The sequence below is a fragment of the Cucumis melo genome, chromosome 9 (genome assembly GCF_025177605.1).
Source record: "Cucumis melo cultivar AY chromosome 9, USDA_Cmelo_AY_1.0, whole genome shotgun sequence".
NCBI lineage: Eukaryota > Viridiplantae > Streptophyta > Magnoliopsida > Cucurbitales > Cucurbitaceae > Cucumis > Cucumis melo.
In genome coordinates, this window is record NC_066865.1 from 24,534,911 (window position 1) to 24,560,746 (window position 25,836).

The window sequence follows — 25,836 nt, forward strand, 5'->3', positions numbered from 1 at the left end:
AATTATAAGTAGATTTTGAACTTTAGGTTTCAAAATGGAGAATCATACATAAAATATAAAATCTTAAATGAAATAAAACTTCATGTTGCCAAAGCACTAGATTAATTATAAAGAAATTGTCAAAATTAGTAAAATAGACAAAATATTTATATTGTCTAATAATTGGAATTTTATTTTTTAGTGATTTTTTTCTATTGGGGTAAATGGTCTGTTTTTTTTTTTTAAATCCCTTAATGATATGATATTATAAAATAATAAGTACATAATATATATTAAACTTATTAGTTTAAATTAATTAATTAATTAATTAATTAATATTAGTATAGATCGATAAATATTGAAGGGAAATTGTGTAAATAACTATTTTATAGTCAAAATATATCAATACAACATGTAGAAGGAAAAATTGGAAGATTCAACCATACTTTAAAGAATATATTGAAACTCTATATTTACTCAATCCCTCATATTTTAAATATTTACTTTTTAGTTTGTCGGTTAAAAATTTGTCTTCGACATTATTAATAGTCTAAAGTTTAAAAATGTATTAAACACTTTTTAACCTTAATTAAGAAACTTAATTAAAATTAAAAGTCGATGTATTAACCTAATTTTGCATCCAATGAAAACATAACACATGGGTGAAAATATATATATATAATGAATCGAAGAAATAATGAGTAGTGTGCAACTAAAGTTTTTGCTGTGCTAAAATATATTTTGGGGAGACATTACAATGTGGATCCATTAGACATTACATGTGATTACAAAAGGAATTCTGTGTGTATATCACATGCCTCTCTGCCCACTTTCTCTTTCCTCCCTCCATTTTATAAGGAACACAAATTTATTTTCAAAAATATATTATGTAATTCTATATTTAAAAATAATAATAATGTGATGATATATATATATATATATATATATATATATATATATATATATATATATATATATGTTGGGATTTAAGCATCTTTGTTAAAGCTGCACACAACTTCCCTTTAACTCATCAGAAGCCTCATTATATTATCATAAAGATATGATTTATGTAACTTACAATAATAAACATATAATATAACACTACATATCACAAGCGTTATTATTCAGCCAAAAGAATGAAATAATACAAATCTTCAACATCACTATCTCAATGACATATCAAAGAATTTCCCTTTTCTTTTCTTTTTTTCCCATCTCATTCCTTCAAAAGAGTTTCTTTATTTTCCTCTCTCACAATTAATTAATACATCAATTGAGAAGAATAATATATGATAAATGAAGAAAAAAAAAACTGAAGAGTCATTGAGAAATTAAAAAGAAAAATGCATATGATCGATCAACACAAAGGAAAGGGAAGAGGAAAGTATAAGATGTGTCTGGGAAATGAATTTTTCTTTTCTTTTTTTTTTCTGGGGGGTAAAAAATAGAAGGAATGGTACCTTGAGGGACTGTAATGCGAAAGGGTTAAGAATTTGTTGTTTTGGTGTAAATGAAACAGAAGATTGAGCTGTGGGTGTATTGTGTTTTGAAGATGAAGGATACTATTGAACCACCGCCATTGATTGAAACTCACTTGCAACACCATTGGAGTTTCCTACATTGTTTCGTCTTTGAAACTCTATTTTATAATCGATGTTACTGTTTCTTTTTTCTTCTGGTAAATCGTCTTCGTCGTCTTCATCGTCATCACTGCAATAATCGTCGTTGTTTTCGTCATTGCCGTCGTCTTGATTGAGATGACGTCGATAGATGTCGTCCTCCTGCAGCTCCATCAACTCATTCACAATGTCTTCTGGCTTCAAATACAAAACAATAATCGGAATTTATAAAAAGAGTTGTAATTAGAATGATGATTTTATTTAATGGGTCAACGAGTTTTACCTTCGTGGATGTTGGTTGTTGTTGTTGTTCTTCAGTTCCTTCACCAAAAAGAGTAGCGGATAGACCTTGAGGAATGGAAGAAGAATGAGGTTGGGATTGAAGATGATGATCTGTTGTTGTAGTCGTTGTTGATGGAGGAATAATTTCCATATTTTGAATTGGGTTTTGTTCAAAAGAACCAGAATGATCGGAAGCAGTAGCAGTAGCAGCAGCAGTAGAAAGGATTTTTTTGCGATAAAGAGCATCAAGTTCATTGAAATAAGGGCAAGTTTTAGAATCCTCGCGGCGTTTTTTGTTGCTTTCTTTAACTTTCTTGAAGTACTTATTGATATTTTCCCATTTCTCTTTGCATCTTTTAGCACTTCTCTTGTAACCCATCTTTATCATTCCAGCTGAAATCTCTTCCCACAGAGGACCCTTTGGACCTGTTTCTTGATACTTTGATTCAAGCCCACCTCTCAGCTTTATTAGAGCTAAAACTTCTTGCTTTGGCCATCTTGATGAAATGGGTTCTGAAGATCCATCTCCCCCTTGAATAATTTCCTGAAGTTTTGGTTTTGGTTGTTCCAATGGGATTGTATTTGTAGGCGGCTGATTCTGAAGGTGTGGCAGAGTTTGTGGTTGCATTGGCTGATGAGAGGAGACAGGAGATAGTGGCGCTGGCACAGGCATAGGCATAGGTACAGACACAGCCATAGGTACAGGCACAGGCACTTGTGGGGCTGTTGCTGGGGCTGAAAATTGAATGGTTTGGCCAGTAAATTTCTGAAGAAAAGCAATAATGGCAGCATCTCTAGAAGCAGAAATTGTCCGTTCTTGAGCCATTCTTTCTTGTTCTTGACTCAACCTAAACATCTCTTCTTTTTTCCAATTCTCTTCTCTAACCATCCTATCTTGTTCCCTTTTCTCAATCGCTTCCAAAAACTTCTGTTGCATAACTTCTTGTTTCTCCATCACTTGTTTCATCAAACCCTCAAAAAACTCCATCATCATCTTATGATCACTACTACTACTACTACTTCTCCATTCATCATTATTCCCTTTAACCACCCCTCTCCGCCGTTTCCTACTACTTCCGGCTACATTCTCCGGCTCCCCTTCAAGGTCAACATCAAACCCCATCTCCTCATCTTCATCATCATCATCATCATCTTCAGTGGATGCAGATGAGGTGTTCGACGAAAAGCTAACACCCATAGGAGCAGCGACGGCGGGTGGTGGTCGGACAGTGAAATGATCTGATGGTGTAGAAAAGATTCCCATTGGGGTTTGTGAAGAAGATGATGAAATTTTGACGGATGAGATTGGAGTTGGGTTGCTAATCCCAAAGCCAACGGGGGTTGTGGTTGTTGCTGCTGCAGGAAGCGGCTGTGGCAGTGTGAAGGATGAATTAGAAGAAGAAGGCGCCACGTTTGCGTTGTGAAGAGCCTCAAGTTGCGTAAAGAATTTGTAAGTCTTCCCATCTTGACGCCCTCCTCTTCCTTCTTTTGTGCGTTTGTAATATTTCTGAACATTCTCGAATTTCTCTTTACATTTCTTCGCATTTCTCTTGTACCCCATTTCCTCCAGCTTCCTGCATTAAACCAAATCCAATTCCCTCGGGATTTTCATTTTTGAATTTCCTTGATTTCATAAACAGATTTTGAAAAATTCATGCAAACGGATCTGGAGATATATATATATATATATATATATATATATATATATATATATATATATATATATATATATATATATATATATATATATCATAAATAAAAAAAATCAAAAACTTAAAAAAGAAAATTACCTGGAGACTTCATCCCAAAGGGGACCTTTAAGTGTAGCATCACGAAATACCGAATCCATCTCCGACCTAATTTTAAGCAAAGCAAGTGTTTCCTGACGCGGCCACCGATTTCCACCACTTCCTCCACTTCCGCCGCCGCTACGGCCGTCAGCTTCATCGTCGTCGACCACCATATGACCAGCACCACCGCCGCCGCCGAGACGAATGAGCTCCTCGTAAGAAGATGGTACAGCAGGAGGTCGGCTACTAATGGGAGAAGCAGCTTCGACTTGTTGAGAATCACTTATAGTGGTATCAACAGTTAAAGACGGCGGTGGTGGTGGTGTGGAAACTACTCTAAATAATTGAGATGGATCAGGTAATCCAGATCCAGGAGCGGGTGGTTCCATATATGTGATGAAAGAAAACTCCGGCCTCCGACGAGGAATATAGGATATATATAGTAATTAATAATTATAATAAAACAAGGAAATTATGAAAATTGAGAGGATTGAAACTCCATGAAATTAAAGGGAGAAGAATGGAGAAATGGGGAGGAAGGAATTTAAAAGGAAGCCATAATTAAAAAGGAAGAGAGAGAGAGAGAGAAGGAGAAGACAGCTGGAAAAAAAATGGAAGTCAGAAAGTGAATTCCTACGAGTTAGTGCTATGGAGGATTTTGATGTGTGTTTTTTTATATAAAAAAATGGAAATTTAAGGGATAAAAAAAAAAGTTGAAGAAGGAGAAGTAGAAGTAGAAGAAGAAGAAGAAGAAGAAGAAGAAGGTATAATCATCCTCATCACAACAGCGCTGCAGAGCACTAACAGTGTTGTTGTTGTTTTTTCTTTTCTTTTCTTTTCTTTTTTCTGAAATTTGTTTTAAGAGAGAGAGAGAGAGAGAGAGAGAAGGGAAAAAATTAAGAGGAGAGAGAAAAGAGAAAGAGACATAAATGAATGGAGATGAGGATTATGAGGATGATGATATACTTCCTTTTTTTTTCCTTTTTCCTTTTCTTTTTTTTTTTTTGATTATGAGACAGAATTTTCAATATTACATTTTCTTTTTCTAAAATATATATCATGCCTCTTCTTCTTTTAAATTTCTTCACAACAAGAAATAAATTACTCACCTAGCTCGTTATTTTTTTTATGGATAAGATATTGTCAAAATCAACTTAACTTAGTTCTCGCGTTATTACTTTCAAAGTCCAAAGGTTCGATTCTCCGCTTGTACTAAATTGAACTCAATTAAATTGTCATTCTTTGACTAATAAATTAGTGTCTCCAGATTTTAAGTTATATTTGCATTATATTATATGTTTATAGTGTGTTATATATATATATATATATACATATATATAATCCATCTAATATTACTATTACACTACGATATGTATTGCCCAAATAACAATGATCTCTCATTTTACCCAACACACATTAGTAGTTAATCAAGCAAATTTATGTATCGATTTTACTTTTTGTCATCTTCACTTACTTTATTTGTTGATTCGTAACACGTTTATTTTGATTTTGCTTTCAAATTATTTTATTTTTAAAAAAATACAACAAATTAAGAATAAATATTTAAATGTAACAAATGTATCCATCTATATATATATATATACACATTTGATTGGTTTGCAAGAAGCCTTTTTAATTTGTTTGGTTTTAATTCACCTTAAATTGAATAATTCTAAATACAGAATATATATTTTCAAACTCTATTAGAGAAAGTAGATTTAGTTTTAAAAATTGAACCAAATGAAAAAAAAAAAAGTTACCAATAATATACACATATATATAATTATTAAAAGTAAATATAGACAGTTAAAAAAATGAAATTTAGAAAAGAAAATAAGAGAGAGAGAGAGAGAGAGAGAGAGAGAGAGAGAGAGAGAGAGAGAGAGAGAGAGAGAGAGAGAGAGGAATGTGGGTGTGAAATGAAATGAATGAATTGATACAACAGAAGAGATGCTGCGTTGCGTTGCGTTGACAGCAGCTTTGCTTTTCTCTAATTTATTTGTTTTCTCTCATAGTTTGAAACTCATAATTTTATATAAAATTAAAGAGAGAGAGAGAGAGAGAGAGAGAGTACATTACATTTATCGACAAACAGCCTTCACTCCAGTTCAGTACTTTCCTTTTACAATAATTAATTCTAACTCTAACCGGCAATCATCTTATCTTTCTTACACAAACACACACACACACATATATATATATATATTCAATTATGATATTATATTAAACGTCATTTTCATATTTAAACCCTTCTTTATTATCATTATTTCCATTTCCATTTTCTACTTAATTATCATTTTCCCACTTCAATCTTTTTTTTTTTTTAATCCATCTCTTTAAACTTATAAATTTCAAATAAGATTTTAAAAAAAAAGTCATATGTTAAGTAAGTACATCATTATTTATTACATCTGCTTTACTAATCATTTAGTTTTTTATTATTTATCTTTAGAATTTAAGTATTTCTTTTTCTTTTTCTTTTCTTATTGTAAGTCTACGAATAGTTGAATTTTACATAAATTCTTTATTAAAAAAAAAAAAAGCTGATTTTTCTTTTTTTATAATCTTAATTTTATAAAATTAAAATATATCCTATAATTTACAAAAATGTATCGATAATAAAACTATTGAAAATATTTTTAAATATAACAAAGTTTCTTAGTTTATTGATATAATATATATTGATTCTATTGATAAATTGTTAAATTGTGTTATGTCTCATAAGTATTTTCATTCATTTTGCTATATTTAAAAATAATTTATGTTTATTTATTGTTCTTGAAAATTTTTCAATAAATTTGTTAGATAATTTTTTTAACAAAACTTGAAAGACCTATTTGATGGTTTCTTAAGATTTGGAACTTAAAAGTATATATATGCTTATAATTATTATAATGCTTATAATTTAACTATTATTTTGTTTTGATAATAGTATTTTGAAAATATTTACTAAAGTCTATTTTAGGAAAAATAACGAAATTACACTTTCTTCGATCTTTTGATTGATTTAAGTGGTGGAATGCTCGAAACTCCAACTTTTTCAAAGGATAAGTTAAGTCTAATTCTCAAAGTTCTTGATTTCAAATTTTAGATTGATCATATGATATTTCCAATGTTCTCTTCTATATATCAATCGCGACCAAGTAACATCATTCTAACTTATCTTGAACTATTTCTAAAAGTAAAGATTATCCCTAAAATCTAACACTAGTTTTCTCAGTCACATCTCTCTCACATTCACTAGTTCTTTGAAAAAAACTATTAGAAAGTCATGCAACCTACAATCGATTTAAGCCAAACCCCTTTTATCAAGGTTCTTACGTACGATAACCGAAAAATATCACATCGTTAGTATATGTAGTAGTTACGTAAATCTTTTTAAGTTTTTCTCAACCATTTTTTTGAAAAAGATGTCTAGTAAATTGGTTAAGTGGATATCAATTGAGGTATTAGGTAAATGGGTGTTAAATGGTAAAGTAATTAAAGGATGAAAAAAAATGTATATAATTGGAAGATTTAAAATAGAGGAAAATAATCAGAGACATGGGGGTGTAAGATAAGAAAATAGGTTTGGGGAAAGGAAATGGTGATTTGACTCAACGGTTTGAGTGCCGGTGAAGGCGTGGCCTTACATTATTGGACTTTGCTTTAACTTTTCCCAAAAATTGACACCACCTAACCCTCCCCCCATTTTATTTTTTATTTTTTACGAACTCCCCAGATTCCCTCGTTCTCTTATATATAAATAATATATCACCTCATTATATTATATGTTCTCATTTCTTCAAATTTTACATTTTCTTTTTCACTATTATACTAAAATATTACTCAACATACACACATCCATCCATACCTATCCTCTTATCTATTTATACCTATTACCCTCAACAATCAAGATAAATGTTTATTGGTTTGCATTGTCGTGTACCATTCGTTGACAATATTGAAGGTTTGTTATATTTATCAATATTTTAGTTGATTTTGTTATATTTGAGAACATTCATTTTTAATTTTTATTGAAATTATCATGACTAATAAAATTTTAGGTGATATTTTGATTTGGTTTTTAATATGTTTTTAAAAATGTTAAGTAAATTTCAAACCTTTGGCTTTTTTTTTTTTTTTTTTTTTGAAAAAATATATAAAAGTTTATGTTTTCAAATTTGAAAATTAAATTATCTATTATAAATCGATTTGAATTTTAAGTTTAGTGTAAATTTAAAATTTTCATTTTGTTTTGTATAATAAATCTTCATTTTTTTTAAATATCAAATAAACATAAAATTACAAGATTTAGAGATATAAAATTGAAAATTCAATGGTATGTTAAAATGATTATCTTGAATTAACTATTTAATTTATTTAGAAAATGTTTTTAATTATAAATAAAAGAAAAGAAAAGAAAGAATATAGAGATGGAGATAGAGAGAGAGGATGCATTTAAAACCATGGAAAGCACAGAACAAACATTAAGAATAATATAAGGGAGAGAGCACATGTTGAGCACATTATTGTTAATTATATTTTCATTGAAACCAAAAATAAAAACCATACCAAAATAAAATGATAATACCTTTGGTAAACTTCTATATATATAGATCAGTATAGCTTGACAATAATTGACATGTACTCTTTTTATCTTAGAGTTAGAAATCTAAATTTCCACATTTCTATGTATTGTAATAATAAACACAAATATTTAAAATAGAAGACAACGAACCACTATAATAGATATAAATAATAGTTTATCTTGATATTTTGAATTATTATGTTGTATTTAAAGAATATGAGGAGATTGTGTAGTTTATGATCTTATCTGCAGAAAACATTGAACTAAATGGGAAGGAATTAGGTTATTGGCCAATAGTGGGTTACCCTTGGAGATTGTGGGGGGTCCGTTTGATAAACACCATATATGCAAATATACTAGCTGGGACAAATAGCTATCCCTACATCAAACTTTTTCTTCACTCTAATTTCTCCCTATTTAGACTCAAAACATCCATAAAAAAGAAAGAAAGAAGCGTGACCCCATCCAAATTGAATAATCTCATGTGGTTACGGGTGCCCGTCTTCTAAAATGCCTACTAATACAACTATAACATACATGATCATTATATTCAATTGAATCTTAGTAACCCAAACCAAACAATCCAACATCTTATTTTTGTTCTTAGGATATATGGATGAAAATATTGAAAAGGAGATGGGGGGTGGGGTGTAAAGAAAAGGAAGAAAGAAAGAAAGAAAGAAAGAGTAAAAAGATAGAGAGGGGAGGGGAGGGGAGGGGAGGGGAGGGGGCACATGGTGAATGAGTGTAGTTTTAACGAAGTTGTCGGAAGGATATTAAATAAGGAGCACGTGACAGAGAGGGAGGAGGGATATAATTGTAAATTTAGCATTTCCCCCCTCTCCAAAACCAAATGCCAAAATTCCACCACTATCCTTTTCTTCTTTACTATTATTTCATTTTCAATTATTTATTTATTTATTTATATAAATTAAAATAAATAAATCTAATTTGACAGCGCATAAATTCTGTACCCATATTTCCATTTCTTCTCTCTCCCTCTCTTTTAAATTATACAACTACGCCTCTATCTCAATAAACATATACTACTTTCACGTCCAACTTCGAGTTTTTCAAATTTCGAAAATAAAAGTTCTTACGCTTTAAATTATTTACTTGATAGTTTGACTCGAGAAAAATTATGTAATGTAGTTAATTAATTTAACCGGTTTGTGGTTGATTTGACTTTTTATGTATTCTCAATTTCTTTCTCTCTATCCCCTTCTTCAACTAACCTACACTTTGGTACCTATTATCAAAACCTATAGTTTGATTTTAACTATTGGGTTTCAAATAAATACTCAAAGATCGAATTAGAAATTTTCGAAATTTTTTATTTTATTTTTGTTAATTTTTTAATATAGCTCGATAACTAGAATAATCACATATTCAAAATCTTTCGATAGTGTTTTTCTTTATAAAACCAACTTGGATTACTTATAAGTTTGAAATAAATTGTTTATATTTAAAAAAACATAATAGATTAGTAATATATTGGACAAAAAAGTTATGCACTTTTTAAAAATATAGATATTTATTGGAAAGTTTATGGGAAATTCAAGAAACTATATATTAAATTTATTTTTTTAAAAAATGTTCATAGGCTCAAGATATGAATTTTTTAAGTTCTTTAAAAAGGACTTAGGAATTTTTTTTTTTTTTAAAAAATTAAATAGTGTTAAGTACATTTAAAATATGTTGGTGGGGGAGATCAAATATATATAGTGACATGAAATGAACAAAGTCATGAATAATTTAAACTAAGTTTGAAAATAATCATTCACAATTTATTTAATTAATATTTTAAATTTTGATTTTATAATATTTTAAGTTAAAAGTAGGGGTAAGAGTTTGAAGCTCCAACTTAGCTTTTACAAACAGAAGTATTCATTTCATATTAGGTCTCAACTTTTTAACCACTAAGTTATGTTTAGGTTGTGAATTGAATAATTAGTTAAATATGCATTATTTTATTTCAAAAGAATTTCATTACTATTTTATTGTCACATGTAATGTTTTTTAAAAGTCTAGATTTGGTTCTTAATTTTCAATTTTTTTTTCCCAATCATATCCCCTATTTAATAATAGTTTTTGTTTAGTATATGTATAGTAAATTGATGATGGGACTTTTCAGTTTTTTTTTTTTTTTCTTTCCCATTTAAATCTCACCATTTTGTTTTCAATCCCCAAACAAAAATAATAAAGAAAATGAAAATAAGATAATTCTGATGTTTTAAAGGGTAAAAATTACAACAATTGTTTAAGACTATGATTCAATTAAATAAAAATAATTAAAATTATAGGGTGGCATGTGACGATGTGAAAATTATAAACCTTAATTAATTAATATTATTATGTTTTTTTGCGTGTGAATTTGTTTAAGTAAATAGAAAAATAAGTTTTTGAATTTATTTAATCTGTCAAAGTGCTTCTAAGGAATCAACTGTTTTGCTTATACAATTCGTATACTGATTATTTATTTAATTAAGTTAAATGATTATTAGTCTAAGTTATCTCAATTTTGATTCCTCATATACTTTTTAATAACAAAGCAAACATCATTTATACTTTTTCTTTTCAACTAAATTCAAACAATATAAAATTCAACAAAATGAACAATATTTATCTTCATTTTTTATTTTACTCCAATGGGGTATAAAAAATTTATACTTCACACTTAAGTTTTGGGATGATGTAAAGTAGATTTGAGGACATAGTTTTAGATTATAAAAACATTTTTTTATTGTATTTCTATAAGTAGATATTATTAGTATTTTTCAAAAAGAAAAATACTTATTTTTCTTATAAAGAAACAAACATCGTAATTAATCGGACGATTAAGTAAATATTTGGTGCCTAGTATAAGTCGCAATCTTGATATATTTAGTTCGGTCACTTATCCACTTTATAAAAATATGTAAACATTTTGAATTTATAAATTAACTGCAAATTGAAATTAAAATTAATGTCATGGTGCAATTATTACATTACATTAACTAATTTTTAAAAGTTGGTAGTGACTAAAGCAAGATTGTGCAATATTTATTTATTATATGTTAAAAAGATCATTAAAAAATAATTAGAATTACAAAATTTTGCATATTCATATTGATTTTACTTACAAATCATTATGCCATGTAATTTTTAGTATCGCGAGGTAAGAAATTGAACCCCGAACTCTTATGTAAAAACATCATGTTAATACCACTTAATCAAACTTATTTTGATATCTATGAAAAGAAATTGTTTGAATAGATAAAATTAAATAAAATTTTATAAGTCAAACTTTTTTATTAGTTTACTTTTTTTTTTTTTTTCATGAATTGACATGTATCATATGTTATATGTTATCGTAATGATATAACTCATGTCGACATTTTTATCGATACTCATGTCGACATTTTTATCGATACTCATATATTTCTATGATCAACTTTCAACATTTTTACAAAGGATCAATTTCATTACATCATAACAAAATCATAAAACAAAAGAATGTAATAAAATAAGAAATATTTTAACTTATTTTAAAAGCATAAGATATTTATACCTTATTTTAAATTCTTTTTTAAAGTTGATATTTTTCAAAAACATCAATAAAAAAATCTTCAAATTAGTTATTAATTCGACGTTATCGTAAATTAAGATTTCAATATTTCTATCCATATCTACTCATACTAACGTTTTAAATTATGGGTTATTATTTATTATTAATTTTAGTATTAAACTTTCCTTATTTGATCTAACAACCATGTTTATATTATAACACAAAGTTTTTAATCTAAATCATACAAATGAATTCTTTTTCAAAGATCAAAGATTCAACTATATGATGTAACTAAAATAGAAATTAAAGTACATGAGTGTTTTCAATACATATAATTGATGTTTTTCTAATAATAAAAAAATAGAACCCAATATTTTAATTAATTAAGGTTAAGTGTAATTTAATTAATGAAAATGAAATTACTTGGCTGGCAAGGTTAAGCAATAGGTTTTTGATATTATTACTTATATCATTAGCATCAACATTAGACAATAATTGTGGCTGTAATATCCAATACCCTCAAAGATGCAATGAATCGTTTATAATAATAAATATTTTAATCCAAATATATTTATATATGCATTATTATCTACTCATTATTTAAGAAAATTATTAAATTAGAAATGAAAGTATGTGAGGATTAAATGTATTATATTATTTAAAATATATCGGTTTTCATTTTCAATATTATCTCTTAAATGATTTATTTTATTTATTTAATTTCTTAAAAATATATCTTTGAAATTGTAGGGGAAGGAAATTCACTTTTAAAGTTTCTTTTTTGTTACTTCGTAATATTGTATATTTATATATTGCAAATGTGAGAGAAACTTTGAATTAACCCCCAACCTTTCAAGAGAAATGCGTATAGAATTTAGCCACTTAATTATGTATCCCATTATAGCTCTTCTCAAATTTATTTCATTTTAATAAGTTGAAGATTTTAACTTATTATAAAATTGGAGAGTATTGATCAAAATCAAACTATACAGCAAACAATTTTTATAGAATGAGATGTATGTTAGGGAAGATCAGGAAGTTGGAGATATGTGTGATATGTCCATATAGTATGATATTGTGTAGTTTAAGATAGATGGTGATGGTTTTGGTGTGTAACGTATGAGTGGGGAAAGGTTAAATTAAGAGGAAGAGAGAGGGGGGAGATAGTGGAAAAGTAATGAAGAATGGGTTGACAAAAGAAATAAATAAAAAGAAGAAGAAGAAGAAGAAGAAGAAGAAGAAGAAGAGAGAGAGAGAGAGAGAGATGAGTAGTGAGTGAGTACAGGGTGTAAGGGTAAGGGAAAATCCCCCTAACTGCCTGGCAATCTCCATCTCTACAATATCATTCCCACATGCTTCTTCCCCCCTTTCTTTCTTTCTTTTAATCCCACTGTTTCCCACTTCCTTTCCATTTCCATCCACCTTTATCTCTCTCTCTCTCTCTCTCTCTCTCTCTTTTCCATTTATTATCCAACTCCTATCTCCCCTAATTAACCTCTATTAATTTTCATTCGGATTCCTTGTTGTAAAGTTTTATTTTGTTCAATCAAACTACGTGAAATTACATTTTTGGATATTAGTAACAACATCTAACTAACTAACTACTAAACCTTTACGTATGATTTTATTACTTCCATGTATTGAATTCCAAAATTTAGAACTTTTGTTTCAACTTTTAAATTTGAACAATCAACAGCGTGGGGTGGTGGCGCAGTTGGCTAGCGCGTAGGTCTCATAGCTTAGAGTGATCCTGAGGTCGAGAGTTCGAGCCTCTCTCACCCCACAAGCCATTTTTTCGCTTTTTTTTTTTTTTTTTTTTTTTTTTTTTTTTTTTTTAATTTTGTTTTAAGTCTCTAATCGACTCGTAATATCTTAATTAAATATGATAAAACTATTTACTAGTAACTTTTTTGTTCAATTATGATTTTTTTACTAATAAATTATTTCGAATTAAAAATATCTAAATCATAAATTAAATTTGCTGACAGATCATAATCATAATTCAACTGGTTAAGACATATATTTATTTTATCAAATTATATGTGTGTATTTCTATATATCGAAACGAACATTAGTAAAAACTTAAAGACTAATAGACAACTAAAATCAAAACTCGGGTGTAAAAATATAACATTATGAAACCTACAAACCAAATAAAAATTAAACTCAAAATTCATGGATAAAAGAATATTGTTTTCTAAATTCAATAATAACTAGAGACAAAGAGTATTGTTTTTGCCTTTTAAACTTTAATAGTAAAACAATGATTTAACATAGAATCAAAATCGTAAAGATGGTTAGGTTGAACTACTAATTTAACTTAGCATAGATGAATAATGATGTTTGGCTAAGATTTATGTCCCTACAAAATAAGGCTAAGCAAGAGATTTTATTGAACTAAGTCCAAAGTAAAAGGGTATCTTATTAAAGTTGGTCTTTCTTCAAATAATCTAATTTTGGACAAACCATTGGAGCCCAAAAAAACACCATAGAATATATAAAAGAATATGCAGTCCAAAGGGGTTGAAAAATTAAATTAAGCCTACAATAAAAATAATAATGGTCCCCCAAGTCCAAAGGGGGCACCAAAGTTTAGAGTTCAAAGATTAGATGACAACCCCAAGTCCATCAAATCAGTCTTCATAATAATGTTTCCTACTTAGTTTTGAAAAGTTGTTCAAAAGAGGAATTCTTTAAGGTCCTTATAAAAGTCAACGATCCGATATGGTTCAATTGAATTCCTTTTTTTTCCGATTAATTGTAGAATAAAAAAATAATTTAATCATGAATCTGTCTAGGTTAATTAAATTTTAGATATTTATATAATTATGCATGACTCAAAAATAATTGACATGTAATCTATCATTAGCCGATCAAACAACCTATTTTACCTCTATAGGGTTATGTTGATTTAGTAATTAATTATCCTTTTAAAATCTAAAATACATAAAAGAAGTTTAGATGTTTTGGGCCTTTAATGGGCTTTTCTAAACATGAGGAGAAAACCCAAAGAGGCCCATCCAAAGCTTTTGCCTCTTATTTATTATTATTTTGAAAAGTTCTTTACAAAACCTTAACATTATTATTATTATTATTATTATTATTATTATTATTATTATTATTATTATTATTATATATATAATATTTGATTTTTAGAATTTCGTAAATGTTTACTCTTTTTTTTTCCATCATTTTTTTGTTAGTATTATATTTGAATGAAGTTTTAGACACTTGGACTCTTATTATGTGGTGAAATAATATTCATATCGCACAAAACTCTAAAAAAATGTGAGAAGAATTTTAGTGAAAAGGACCATTGTTTAAAAAAAAATAATTAAAATGTCAATTTTCAAAATATAAGAAATAATGTTTCCTTTTTTAAAAAAAAAATAGAAAAGTATTACATTTTTTTTTTGTGTGTGTGTGTGGAATAAATATCATGTTTGAATTGTCTTTATTCTTTTGTATTTTTTGAATTGTATGCAGATTGTATTGGTGTACATATAATTATTTGAAAATATTTGGAGATGATTAGAAACTAAAATACATGTTTAGCCTTAAATTATTTATTTTCAAAGGTTTAGGGCTAAACATTATTAAAAAAAAAAAGGAAAGGAGAGAGAAGAAATGAGAATGCATATTTGGTCCAAATTAATTAAAAAAAGAGATGTAAAATAAATTATTGGTGCCATCATTATCACAAACATTGGTTCATTTAGTCAGAAACTGTCTCCTTCATTCAACTAATTCACAAGTACACAAAATCAAAAAAAAAAAAAAAAAAAACATAATTGTTTAAACAAATCGAAAATTCTAAAATTAACACAAACAAACCGACAACACAATAATTTCGAGACTTCCTAAAATATTTGTTACAATCTATAAAACAATATCCTCAAAATGTAGTAGTTTCACTTTATCCATTCAATTTTATATCATACATATACTTTTATATATATAAAAAAAAAAAGTTCTATCTTAATCTCTAATTAAGTTATTTATAAATTATTTTTGTTATATATTCATTTAGAAGGAAAAAAAAAAAGAAAAAAAAAGCATAAACTCATAACATAATTTAATATAAAGAGTTGTTTATTAGATGTTAATTCAAGATTTAAGGTATTAATCCAAAAATTCACATCTAAGTTAAATTTTGAAATTTTTTTTTTATAAGAATTTTGTATAGTTTCTTTTATTAATTAATTAAACCCATCATTTGAATATGTCATGTTTTTATTTATAAATATCAAACTAAAACAACAGTATATATTTATGTTTTTCTTTGTATGAAAAATTTCAACCTCGAGAAATAAACTTTAAAGCAAAGAAAAGAAAAAAAAAATGGAATGAATGATAGAGAAAGACATCAGCTATTAGCACATTTTTATTTTTTAAAAAAAAAAAAAAATTTAAAATGAAAAGGAAACAAAGGTAAACGGAGACGTCCACGTCGAGGGGCCACGTCAGCGAAAGTAGTTGTGGAATAGAAAGCGACAACAAATATATATAAATATTAGAGGAAGAAATAAACAAAATAAATAAATGATTATTTAAGACATGATTTTAGTGAGTAATTAATTAAATTAATTAATTGACCAATCAAATGAATGATTAAAGAATTAATTAGGAGATGGTGTTAATGGCGGAAGGCGGCATCCATTTGAATGCCGCGTGTTTGTTGAGACGTTCATTTTCAAAAAACAAAATGTGGTTCTCTTAATTTGAACCTCTCATCAAATATTTCCTTTCTTTTCTTTCATTTTCTATTTGGCTTTTTTTATATATATAAATTTAACTAATTAAAAGTGTTCTAAATTAGAATGAAATTAAAAGTATAGAGAATAAAATGCTAATTTAAACTTAAGTTTATTTATTATTAATTTTTACATTTTAGTGATACTAATATAAATGAAGATTCAAAATCGAGGGATTGTATTAAAAAAAACACATACACATTTTAAAACACAAGTGTGCAATAACAATCAAAGTTGAAATTGATTTTCTATTTTAAAAAATGCACCATGTTTTGTTTTTCATTTTCCTTTTTAACGTGTTCTTTAAGAGCAACCACTTGTTCGTAAGGGACATCTCTTGACAGCCTTTTTTCTTTTCCTCCGAATATTTCATTATTTTTAATTTTTGAATTGTCCTTTGTGTTATTTCCTAAGAAAATGTTAAGTTTATATTTAATAATTATTTTTACTTCATTATTTGACTTTTGATTCTTTTTTTTTTGTTAAATAATAAATTTAGTTTTTTAATGGTTTGAAGAAAGTACAAATTTAATTTCAGCTTCTAATTAGAGAATTTAATCTACATAGTTAAATAAATTCTTCATAATTAATCTCCATAATTTACGAGAATTTTATTAAATGTTGAAAACAAAATTCTTTTTTTTTTTTTTTTTACCATATATGAACAAAATAACTTTTGTTTTTGTTGTTATTTATCCTTTTAAGTGTGCTTGAAAATTAATAGTGTAACTAAATTAATGAATTAATTAAAAGAATTTTTTTAAAAAATAAAAAAAATCGACAAACTATTTACCCATTCCATAAAACAAAACAATTTATTACCCTTTATTGTAAGTATTTTATTAAATATTCTATTTTTTATTATTTTTCTAAGAAATGTAAATATGTTGTCAAATGTTTCATTTTTTTTATAATTTTCCTAAAAAATTAAAGTCATAAATTTATTTAAGTACGTAGATTAAATTGTCTAATTAGAAGCTAAATTAAGTAAAATTAATAATTTAACTAAATTAATAAACTAATTAAAACTAAACCAATAAATGTTATATTTTCTTCCCACCAAATCCTTTACAGAGTTATATATAGTTGTGGTGATGGTCGTAGTTTTTGTGGAAAATTTAAAGTATTTTACCAAAATCATATATATTTTTTCACTTATAAAATCTTAGTTTCTTATTCCCATTAATTAAATGATGTATTAATGGAGAAATAATGCCAGTTCAAATCTGAACAAAACTTTCTATTTCCAATGAAACCATATAGAGAAGAAATTGTTGTTTATGACTATTACTCTAACATCTAAAATGAGATTAAATAAAAACATCTTAAGATAAGGTACTAATCATATTAATTTTGAATTATCACTGTTACTCTACCATCTAAGATCCAACGTCCCATTGTACCTATTTCGACATATTTGCCTTCGTACATCATTTTTCTTTCGAGTACAACAAATTTAAAGTAATTAAGGTCATTATTTAGAATCTTGAATTTGAAAGTTAAAGTCTTACTACACATATTTTGCTCGAGAATTGACAATCAAAAGCTAATTGTTTTTTTTTTTTTTTTTTTTAATAATTTATGAAAAATATAGATATAATCAAAATTGGACTCTTAATTATGCCTTTTTCACCAAATTGTAATTGTGATTTTATTAATTATTCTATTGTTCTCTTCTCTTAATAAGTAAAAATGTAAAGTACTCTATTTTGAACAATAAACATAAAAAAAAGGAAGATAATTTATAGGGGTGTAAAATTAATGAAATAAAGTTAAAGTAGATTTTTATAAAAGTTAACATCAAGACAACACTTTCATTATTTTAAAAATGATAATTAAGAAAAAGTAGTTCGATAAATGGATACTGAAAGCATCAAAACCAAAGAAAATAGACAAAATTAATAAAATCAATCAAAACATATTAACAAAGTTGATTAAATTGGCTCAACCAACGAAATCGACATCACTAAAATTGATAATAGAAATGATAAAATTGACTAGAACCAAACAATTGGCAAATTGACCACCTCTCTCCTTCAATTATTTCATATTTATTGTGTGTGTATATATATATATACATAATTACAATTTAGTTCTAATTTCTGTGTTAATTAACAATCATAGTATATAATTCCAATTCGTACTTTTATTATAAAGTTAATATTTAATAATCCATTAGATCTTTTATAATTGGTAAAAATTATTATACGCGAAATCAAAATCCATATAATTATTAAACACAAACCCTAAGATACCAAGAGGTTATTGTTTAGTAAGTTGGTGTAAACAATCTTATTTGAATGATAAATACTATTAAAATTTGTACATTTATCGAGAAACACTCTCTCTAGATTTATCACATTTATCAAGTAACTTCATTTTGTTTTTATATTTATTGAGAAACTCAATCACACAACTTTACATTGTAAATGCAATATTACAACTTAGGAATTAGAAACTTAGTAATTGTAGACCATGGGTCAAACTACCTTTAAATGTTTACTTGCAGTAGTCAATATCATTGTTTATGGTACCACCGCAAGGGTAGAGGAGAACTTAAAGTTCCATATTAACAACACCCCAAATTCCCAACCTTAGGTACATGAATCTATTCATCATCTTATTATACTTATTGTCCTATTTACAAATATTATATTTATTTATTTGTTTATTTAATAATAATACTTTTTTAAAAAAACAAAAAACAAAAAACAAATCCAAATAGTGTCAGATAATGCCTCCTCACCATCTGATCTTCCCCAAAATACCCAAATCCAAAGGCTCAAAACAAAACAAAACAAAGCCCATAAGATATATAAATAAATTATAAAATCTCCCGCACGAGTGAATGGTCTGTAGGTGTTGCATTTGGCTGTTTCCTTAGTCAAAAATCTCTCTCTCTCTCTCTCTCTCTCTCTCTCTCTTTCTTTTTTCTTTTCCTCTTTCTCTCTTTTCTTCTTCGTAGCTTCTCAGCCAAACCCTATTCTTCCACCAACCATATCAATTTTTTCAATCATACCCATTCTCCAAAAAGAACAAGAAAAAAAAAAAAAAAAACACTTTTTTTTGGCTACCCACCGACCCTATGCCTTAATAATCCCATCTTCACTTCACAATCTTTCCTCAATTCATTTTTTCCTCACTTGGGTTTTGTTCAAATTTTGATTTTTCCAAATGGGTTTGCTCCGGTTCTTTAGAGTTAAGAGAAAATCCAAAGTTGCTGATAAAAAAACCATTCTCGATGCTCAAATTCAACACAGTTTCTTTGCTACTAGGTTTCGTTGGACCGATATCGAGACTTTCACTAAGAATTTCTCCACTCTTGTCGGCTCCGGCGGCTTCAGCACCGTTTATCTTGCTCGGACGGCGCCGGGGATGGCCGCTGCCGTTAAGATTTTAGGTGCTAGCGAGCGGCTTAACCGGATGTTCCGACAAGAATTGGACATTCTTCTCCAACTCCGTCATCGTAATATTGTCAATTTCGTTGGTTATTGTGATGAACGAGGTGAGAAACAGAGTGACTCTGTTCTTTTTCCTTTTTTTCTTCTTCATTATTCGTTCAGTTAAGAATGTAAATCAATGAGCTGTTTTTACTATTTTTGTTTGTTGATAATGATTAAGTTTGGATTAGTGCAAAAGAAAAAGGAAAAAAAAAGTGGTTTCAAATTCAGAGAGGAAACAAAGGAAAAGAATAAAGCAAAAAAGACAGTAAAGGATAATGCTTTCTTTCAAGAATAAAAGCAATTCAATTATTTCAATTTCATCTTCAATTAACCAATTACTTTAACTTAATAATCCGATAATTAAGGTTTAACTTATTAATTTATTTGAAAAATTGCAGATGAAGGAGCCTTGGTATTCGAATATGTTCCAAATGGCAACTTACAAGAGAAGCTCCACCGACGGCCAGCGTCGACCGTTCTTCCATGGAAAATCCGTCTAGTTATAGCTTTTCAGTTAGCACAAGCTATTGAATACCTTCATGAGAAATGCAGTTTACAAATCGTTCACGGCGATATAAAATCATCAAACATTTTACTAGACGAGCAATTCAATTGCAAACTATGCGATTTCGGGTCAGCAAAAATGGGATTTTCGTCCGCGGTGGGGAATCCATCATCATCATCATCGTCGTCGCCGTCGAGCCCATTCAGAGCAAAGCAATTGATGATGGGATCTCCAGGATATACAGATCCCCAATACTTAAGAACCGGAATCGCCTCAAAGAAAAACGATGTTTACAGTTTCGGCGTTGTTCTTTTAGAGCTAGTCACCGGAAAAGAAGCGTTCTGTTCGGAGAAGGGTCAAATTCTGACATCAATTTTACCTCCGACAGTTCGCGACGGCGGAGGAATTAAACCGTCAGAGGTGGCGGAATTAGTTGATCCGAAACTCCGGGGAGATTTCAACGGGGATGAAGCTGGGGCGTTGATAACAATAGCGGCAGCGTGCGTGAGACAGCCGCCAGCACCGAGGCCGACGATCGGAGGGGTGGTGGAGATGATAAGGGAAAAGATGGGGAATGTGGGGGAGGTGAAACGTGGGAGTAAGTTATTGGATGTGGGGAGATGGTAAAAAGTAAAAAGGAAAAATGTAGATATGATTATGAATGTAAATTGGTTTGTTTAATTTTTGGAAGGGAAGAATATTTGTTTGTTTGTTTTGTTTGTTTGTTTTTGAAGAAGGAAAATTGAAGTAAAATGTAGTTAAGAAAAGGGAAGTGAAACGTGGAGGATGGTGTACACGTTGCCATCACCGACGATGACTTGTTGTCCATAACATCAATTATTTTGGCGAACTGATTTGGAATTATGTGGCTCCCAATTGTAGGCCCCATTTTTTATACTTCTTATTATTCATTCATACTTTTCTTTTCTTTCTTTTATGTAACCCATAACCTTATCAATACTATTTTCATTCTCAACATTATTCATTTCTCATCTACAAATTTAAACATTGAATTTAGAAAAAAAAACACTCTCCAATTTAGGCCTCAATTCAAATTATAAATTTCAAATTAATATTTTGTTTGTGGTATATCAAGTCACTCCATTTGTTCGGTGTGCTAAGAAAAAAAAAAAAGGTTAAAAATTCATAAAACACTCTAGACATAGTTTTTGAGTTTAACTTTAGTTTGACGGTTTGAAATGTTAAATATTTAGTTCTTCAAAATTAAAAGATTATATGCATAACATTTTAAGACCTAAATATTAAATAGAAAAGAAACGTAAGATCTACACAATATTTTATTTTGAAAGAAAATGAAAGCTGTAATATATATAGATGGAAAGTATGTTGTATGCAACAGTAGTCAATGATCATCATTAATTGGGTTGGGTTGTTTAAATACTAAAGAACAACCTCTTCAATTAAGAGTGATTGACTTGTGGGGGCTTAGTTCCTTTTAAGTCCTTTAAGTTCTTATTTTTTTCTAAGTAAACATTATATCTTGTTTTATTTGCCAAGGCACATCGGTAAAATAAAGAAAACTTAAGTTAAACGAAGAAAGTTCATACATTTAATAATATAATGATATTAAATTACTTTCGATCGTCAATTAAGCTTTTTAATTAATCAATAAATTAATTTGACATGAAAGTAAAAGGTCGTGTACTCTGGACATTAAAACAGAAACATATAGCAACGACCACTATCATTATCACTGATGGAAACTCCTCTCCTCCGGCAGAACATCAATTCCATCATCTTTGTGCTTTACGGCGGTGTAGGTTCCGGCACCAACGATGGCCCCAAGTGTAGGAGCCACCAAGTATATCCACAGTTCTCTGTAATTTCCAGCAGCCACTGCAGGGCCTAAGGTCCTCACTGGGTTCATGGAACCACCAGTGGATGGCCTATTACATATCATTTCATACGTACAATCAATTTTAATACATTGTATTGTCTACTTTAATTTTGTTTTTTATTTCACTCCAAATATACATTAAGATATTTTAAATAGTGGTCGGTAGGGTTAATAAGTAATTATCAATATTAAATAAAGAGTAACTAATAACTCTCGAGGGTTATCCAAAAGAACAAGTAATTTATGTCACTTCTAGAAATAGTTGTGTGGCTGTAAAGTTTGATTGTTTTGAATTTCTATAGCTGTTTTTGATGTGTTGTATACTTTTATATTGGCTTTGAGTTTTTTTTTTCTTAAATATTCACTTACATTCATTAAATACTATAGATATATATAAATCAACAAGTACTTACTAAAGGTTTGTTTGAAAGACTTTTTTTTTTGTCTTTTGGTCTAGTGTTCTATGTTTAAACCATGGGAAGACCTCAAATTGTTAATTGATTTTATTACGTAACTTATTTGTGTTATCTAATAATTTATAAAAGACTATAAAAGGAAAATAAATATACCGAAAAAAAAAAATCGACTTGGTAGTAGTGAACTCAATGAGGTGTCATCCAAAATTGTTAGGAACAAATCATCTAATACTTCAAATTTGATTTAATGTTTGATTTTATACTTCTAATCTGATTTTTTTGTTATATCAAAACTAATTAAATTTGAAATGGACAAATAACTTTACTTTCAAAATCAATCCTCAAAATTAAAGAGAAGAAGGACGATAGAATTAGAAATATTGACCCTGCAATAAGAATGTTGAGCATCACTGTAGCTCCAACTGCAATTCCGGCCAACTCTCTAACCTGTGACGGTCAAATAATGTTGATTATTGTGGCATGAAAAACTTAAAATTAAAGAATGCTTTTTTTCTTCTTACAGCTCGAGTATCTGTAGCAACACTGGTGACGACAAACAAGAGATTGAAGGTGATGAGGAATTCAAGAGCAAAGGCTTGAGCGGTACCAATGGACGGGACCGTGACACCACCAGACATGAAAGGGTGAAAAACGCCCTTAAGAGCGAAGGAGGCACAGATGGAAGCAGAGACCTGGGCGGTGATGTAGGCGGGGACATGGGCCAAAGGGAAGTGGCGGAGGGTGGCCAAGGCGATGGTGAGTGACGGATTCAGGTGGGCACCAGAGATGTGTCCTATTGAGAAAATTACGATCATCACAGCTATGCCAGAACATGCGGCGTTTCCAATCAGTGACATGGGGGAGTTGTACTTTTGGTTGACGATGGGTGCAGCTGTTGCACCAAATATCAAGATGAACGTCCCCACAAATTCTGCTGCCACCTTTGTATATCACTCAAATACCCTCATATTAGCTAGAAGCTCTGTTCAAATAGTTTGCTATCTTTTAATGATAGAATCTTCAACTTTTGAAATCTTAATTTGTATCTAATTCAACTATTTTCGTGCAATACTTTTCATGCTTTAATATTAGAAGTAAATTTTTCATTTTAAGTAAATCGTTCTTCAATTATTACAAGTTAGAAAGTTTTCCTGTATAATCATGACCTAACACGTTCTTTTCATCAATTCATTTAAAACTGAATCTTTCTTAAAATACCATTGAAAGCAGGTAAAAGAGTTGAATTCTTAGCTAAAATTCAAAAATAAAACTTTTTGTTAAGTTTTTAATTTTAAAAATATTGATAAAAATTGATAACGAATCAAAATTTGTAGAACCTCAAAGAGAGTTTAAAGTTCTAATTTTCTATCTTTCAGCAATATGGTTTTTTTCTATTATAATTTTGCAAATTTGTTAAAACAACACTTAAAAAGTGATAGCAGTCTTTGGACAGGTAACTTTGATAAACTTGATTTCTTATCTTCCATTTCACCATAACTCATAAACATAGTCATTGGGCCATGTAGTTGGGCTAGACAAAAGCCTCATGAGGCCCAATCATAAGCTTAGGTAAAACCCCTACGAGGCCCAATCATACTTTATGTCTGATTCTGCAAGCCCATGTGTTAAACTTAATTAAGCTGTGTTGTTTGAAATACTTCTTTAAATATTTAAAAAAATAAATCAGTTTTAGAACACCCCTCGAACAAATTAAGTTTGATTTTTCTTGATTATTTTTAAATGTTGACATGGGCATTTAAATTAAAGATATTAATTAAAAAGTTTATCTTTTCTCACACCCTTTCTCTACCCTTATTATTATTTCTTTCCTATTTGATTATTTAAAGTTATCATATCAATAGTTAAAACGTAAAAACTTTTGGAACTAAATGCACCATTATCACTAAATAATTAGTCAACTAAAAGAATAATCCTTTACGGATAGAAATTTACCTTTCGAGTTAGAGAGACATCAAGAATTTGGCTGCGCTTGGGGGAGTCCACGCGTACAATCTCAAATTGTGCCATTGGCTTCTAATCGTACAATAATATAACAACTCTTTTTTTCTTTTCTTTTATCTTCTTCTCAAGTTTTAGGTTTTACTAATAAGAAACAAAACAAACTTTTAGATAAATTAAAATTATTAATTTAATCCATATAGTTTATAATTAGAATTAATTAACTTCTACAATTTGATAAAATTCTCCTAATTAAATAGTTTATACGGTAAGTACTATTCATGAAACATATGTACTTTATCAAACTATCCTAAAGTTTAAAGAAACCACAACCATTAAATTTTAACTTATAAAACTAGAGGACTAAGTTTAATTAACCTCTTGACCACAACCAAACTATTATTTTTCAAGTTTTTTAAAAAATATTTTAATTGTTTTTTTTTGTTGGTATTTTTGAGTTCTTCTTCAGGATGAATATTTCATATCTTCATCATGTAATAAATAAAAACAAAAATTAATAAGAAACTCGACAATAATTAACGACCAATACTTCAAGTAATTAGAAGTCTAGAGATTAAAAATGTAATTTAATTCATATTCTCACATTTATTGTACTTAAAAAACAATATTAAAGACTTCCAATGAAAATTGAAAAGAATAGAGAGATGAGCAATACCTGTATATTTTTAACATTAACTCAAACCATATAATATTAGTTGTTGGAGATTCATCATTTAATAGATCATTTGCCATCTATTTAAAGAAGAGAGAAGAGAGTGATCTGAACGTTACACTTCTTTTTCTTGTTTAATAATGGATCCATGAATAAATAAAAGTCTATGGGTACACAAGAGGTTTCAACTTGGCACCATCAAGAAGACTAAGTGGGAAATTCAAATAACCACAAGTTTTTTTTTTTTTATGATGAAGTTGCTTATGAAATCAATAAGTTAAAGTCTCGTTTGATAATCATTTTGTTTTTTCTCTCTCTCTCTTATAAAGAGCAAATTTTTACATACATGTTTTAGGTTTGAGAATTTGATTAAGAACTTAAGTGTTAAAATTTTAAAAATGAAAGAGAAAAAAAGCTTGTTATAAGTTTTAAAATATAAAA

The 25,836-nt window shown here is 28.5% G+C and overlaps 3 protein-coding genes and 1 non-coding gene across 5 annotated transcripts; 2 read left to right on the forward strand and 2 right to left on the reverse strand.

Annotated features, from left to right (window-relative positions):
* Window positions 1-1,062: 1,062 nt before the first annotated feature.
* Window positions 1,063-4,592, reverse strand: LOC103482894 (trihelix transcription factor GTL1-like). Of its 2 annotated transcripts, none has more exons than XM_051089939.1 (3): window positions 3,671-4,592; window positions 1,882-3,454; window positions 1,063-1,792 (listed from the first exon to the last, which is right to left on the reverse strand). In XM_051089939.1, the coding sequence occupies exons 1-3, from the start codon at window positions 4,057-4,059 to the stop codon at window positions 1,781-1,783; spliced, it is 1,974 nt and encodes a 657-aa protein (XP_050945896.1). In that variant the 5' UTR covers window positions 4,060-4,592; the 3' UTR covers window positions 1,063-1,780. The 2 variants fall into 2 exon arrangements, with proteins under 2 accessions (XP_050945896.1, XP_050945895.1); XM_051089938.1 differs by having other exon boundaries at window positions 1,063-1,796; window positions 3,671-4,590.
* Window positions 4,593-13,486: 8,894 nt separating this feature from the next.
* On the forward strand, window positions 13,487-13,570 carry TRNAM-CAU (transfer RNA methionine (anticodon CAU)). Its single transcript is given in 2 exon segments — window positions 13,487-13,524; window positions 13,535-13,570. It is a non-coding gene; the product is annotated as a tRNA-Met (tRNA).
* Window positions 13,571-19,383: 5,813 nt separating this feature from the next.
* Window positions 19,384-21,386, forward strand: LOC103482895 (probable receptor-like protein kinase At1g33260). The gene is made up of 2 exons (XM_008439273.3): window positions 19,384-20,046; window positions 20,383-21,386. The coding sequence occupies exons 1-2, from the start codon at window positions 19,716-19,718 to the stop codon at window positions 21,114-21,116; spliced, it is 1,065 nt and encodes a 354-aa protein (XP_008437495.1). The 5' UTR covers window positions 19,384-19,715; the 3' UTR covers window positions 21,117-21,386.
* Window positions 21,387-22,040: 654 nt separating this feature from the next.
* NIP5-2 (aquaporin NIP5-2) lies at window positions 22,041-25,454 on the reverse strand. Its single transcript, NM_001393792.1, is given in 5 exon segments — window positions 22,041-22,396; window positions 23,149-23,210; window positions 23,285-23,704; window positions 24,717-24,866; window positions 25,399-25,454. Coding segments are annotated over 4 exon segments (753 nt in total). The 5' UTR covers window positions 24,792-24,866; window positions 25,399-25,454; the 3' UTR covers window positions 22,041-22,200.
* Window positions 25,455-25,836: the final 382 nt, after the last annotated feature.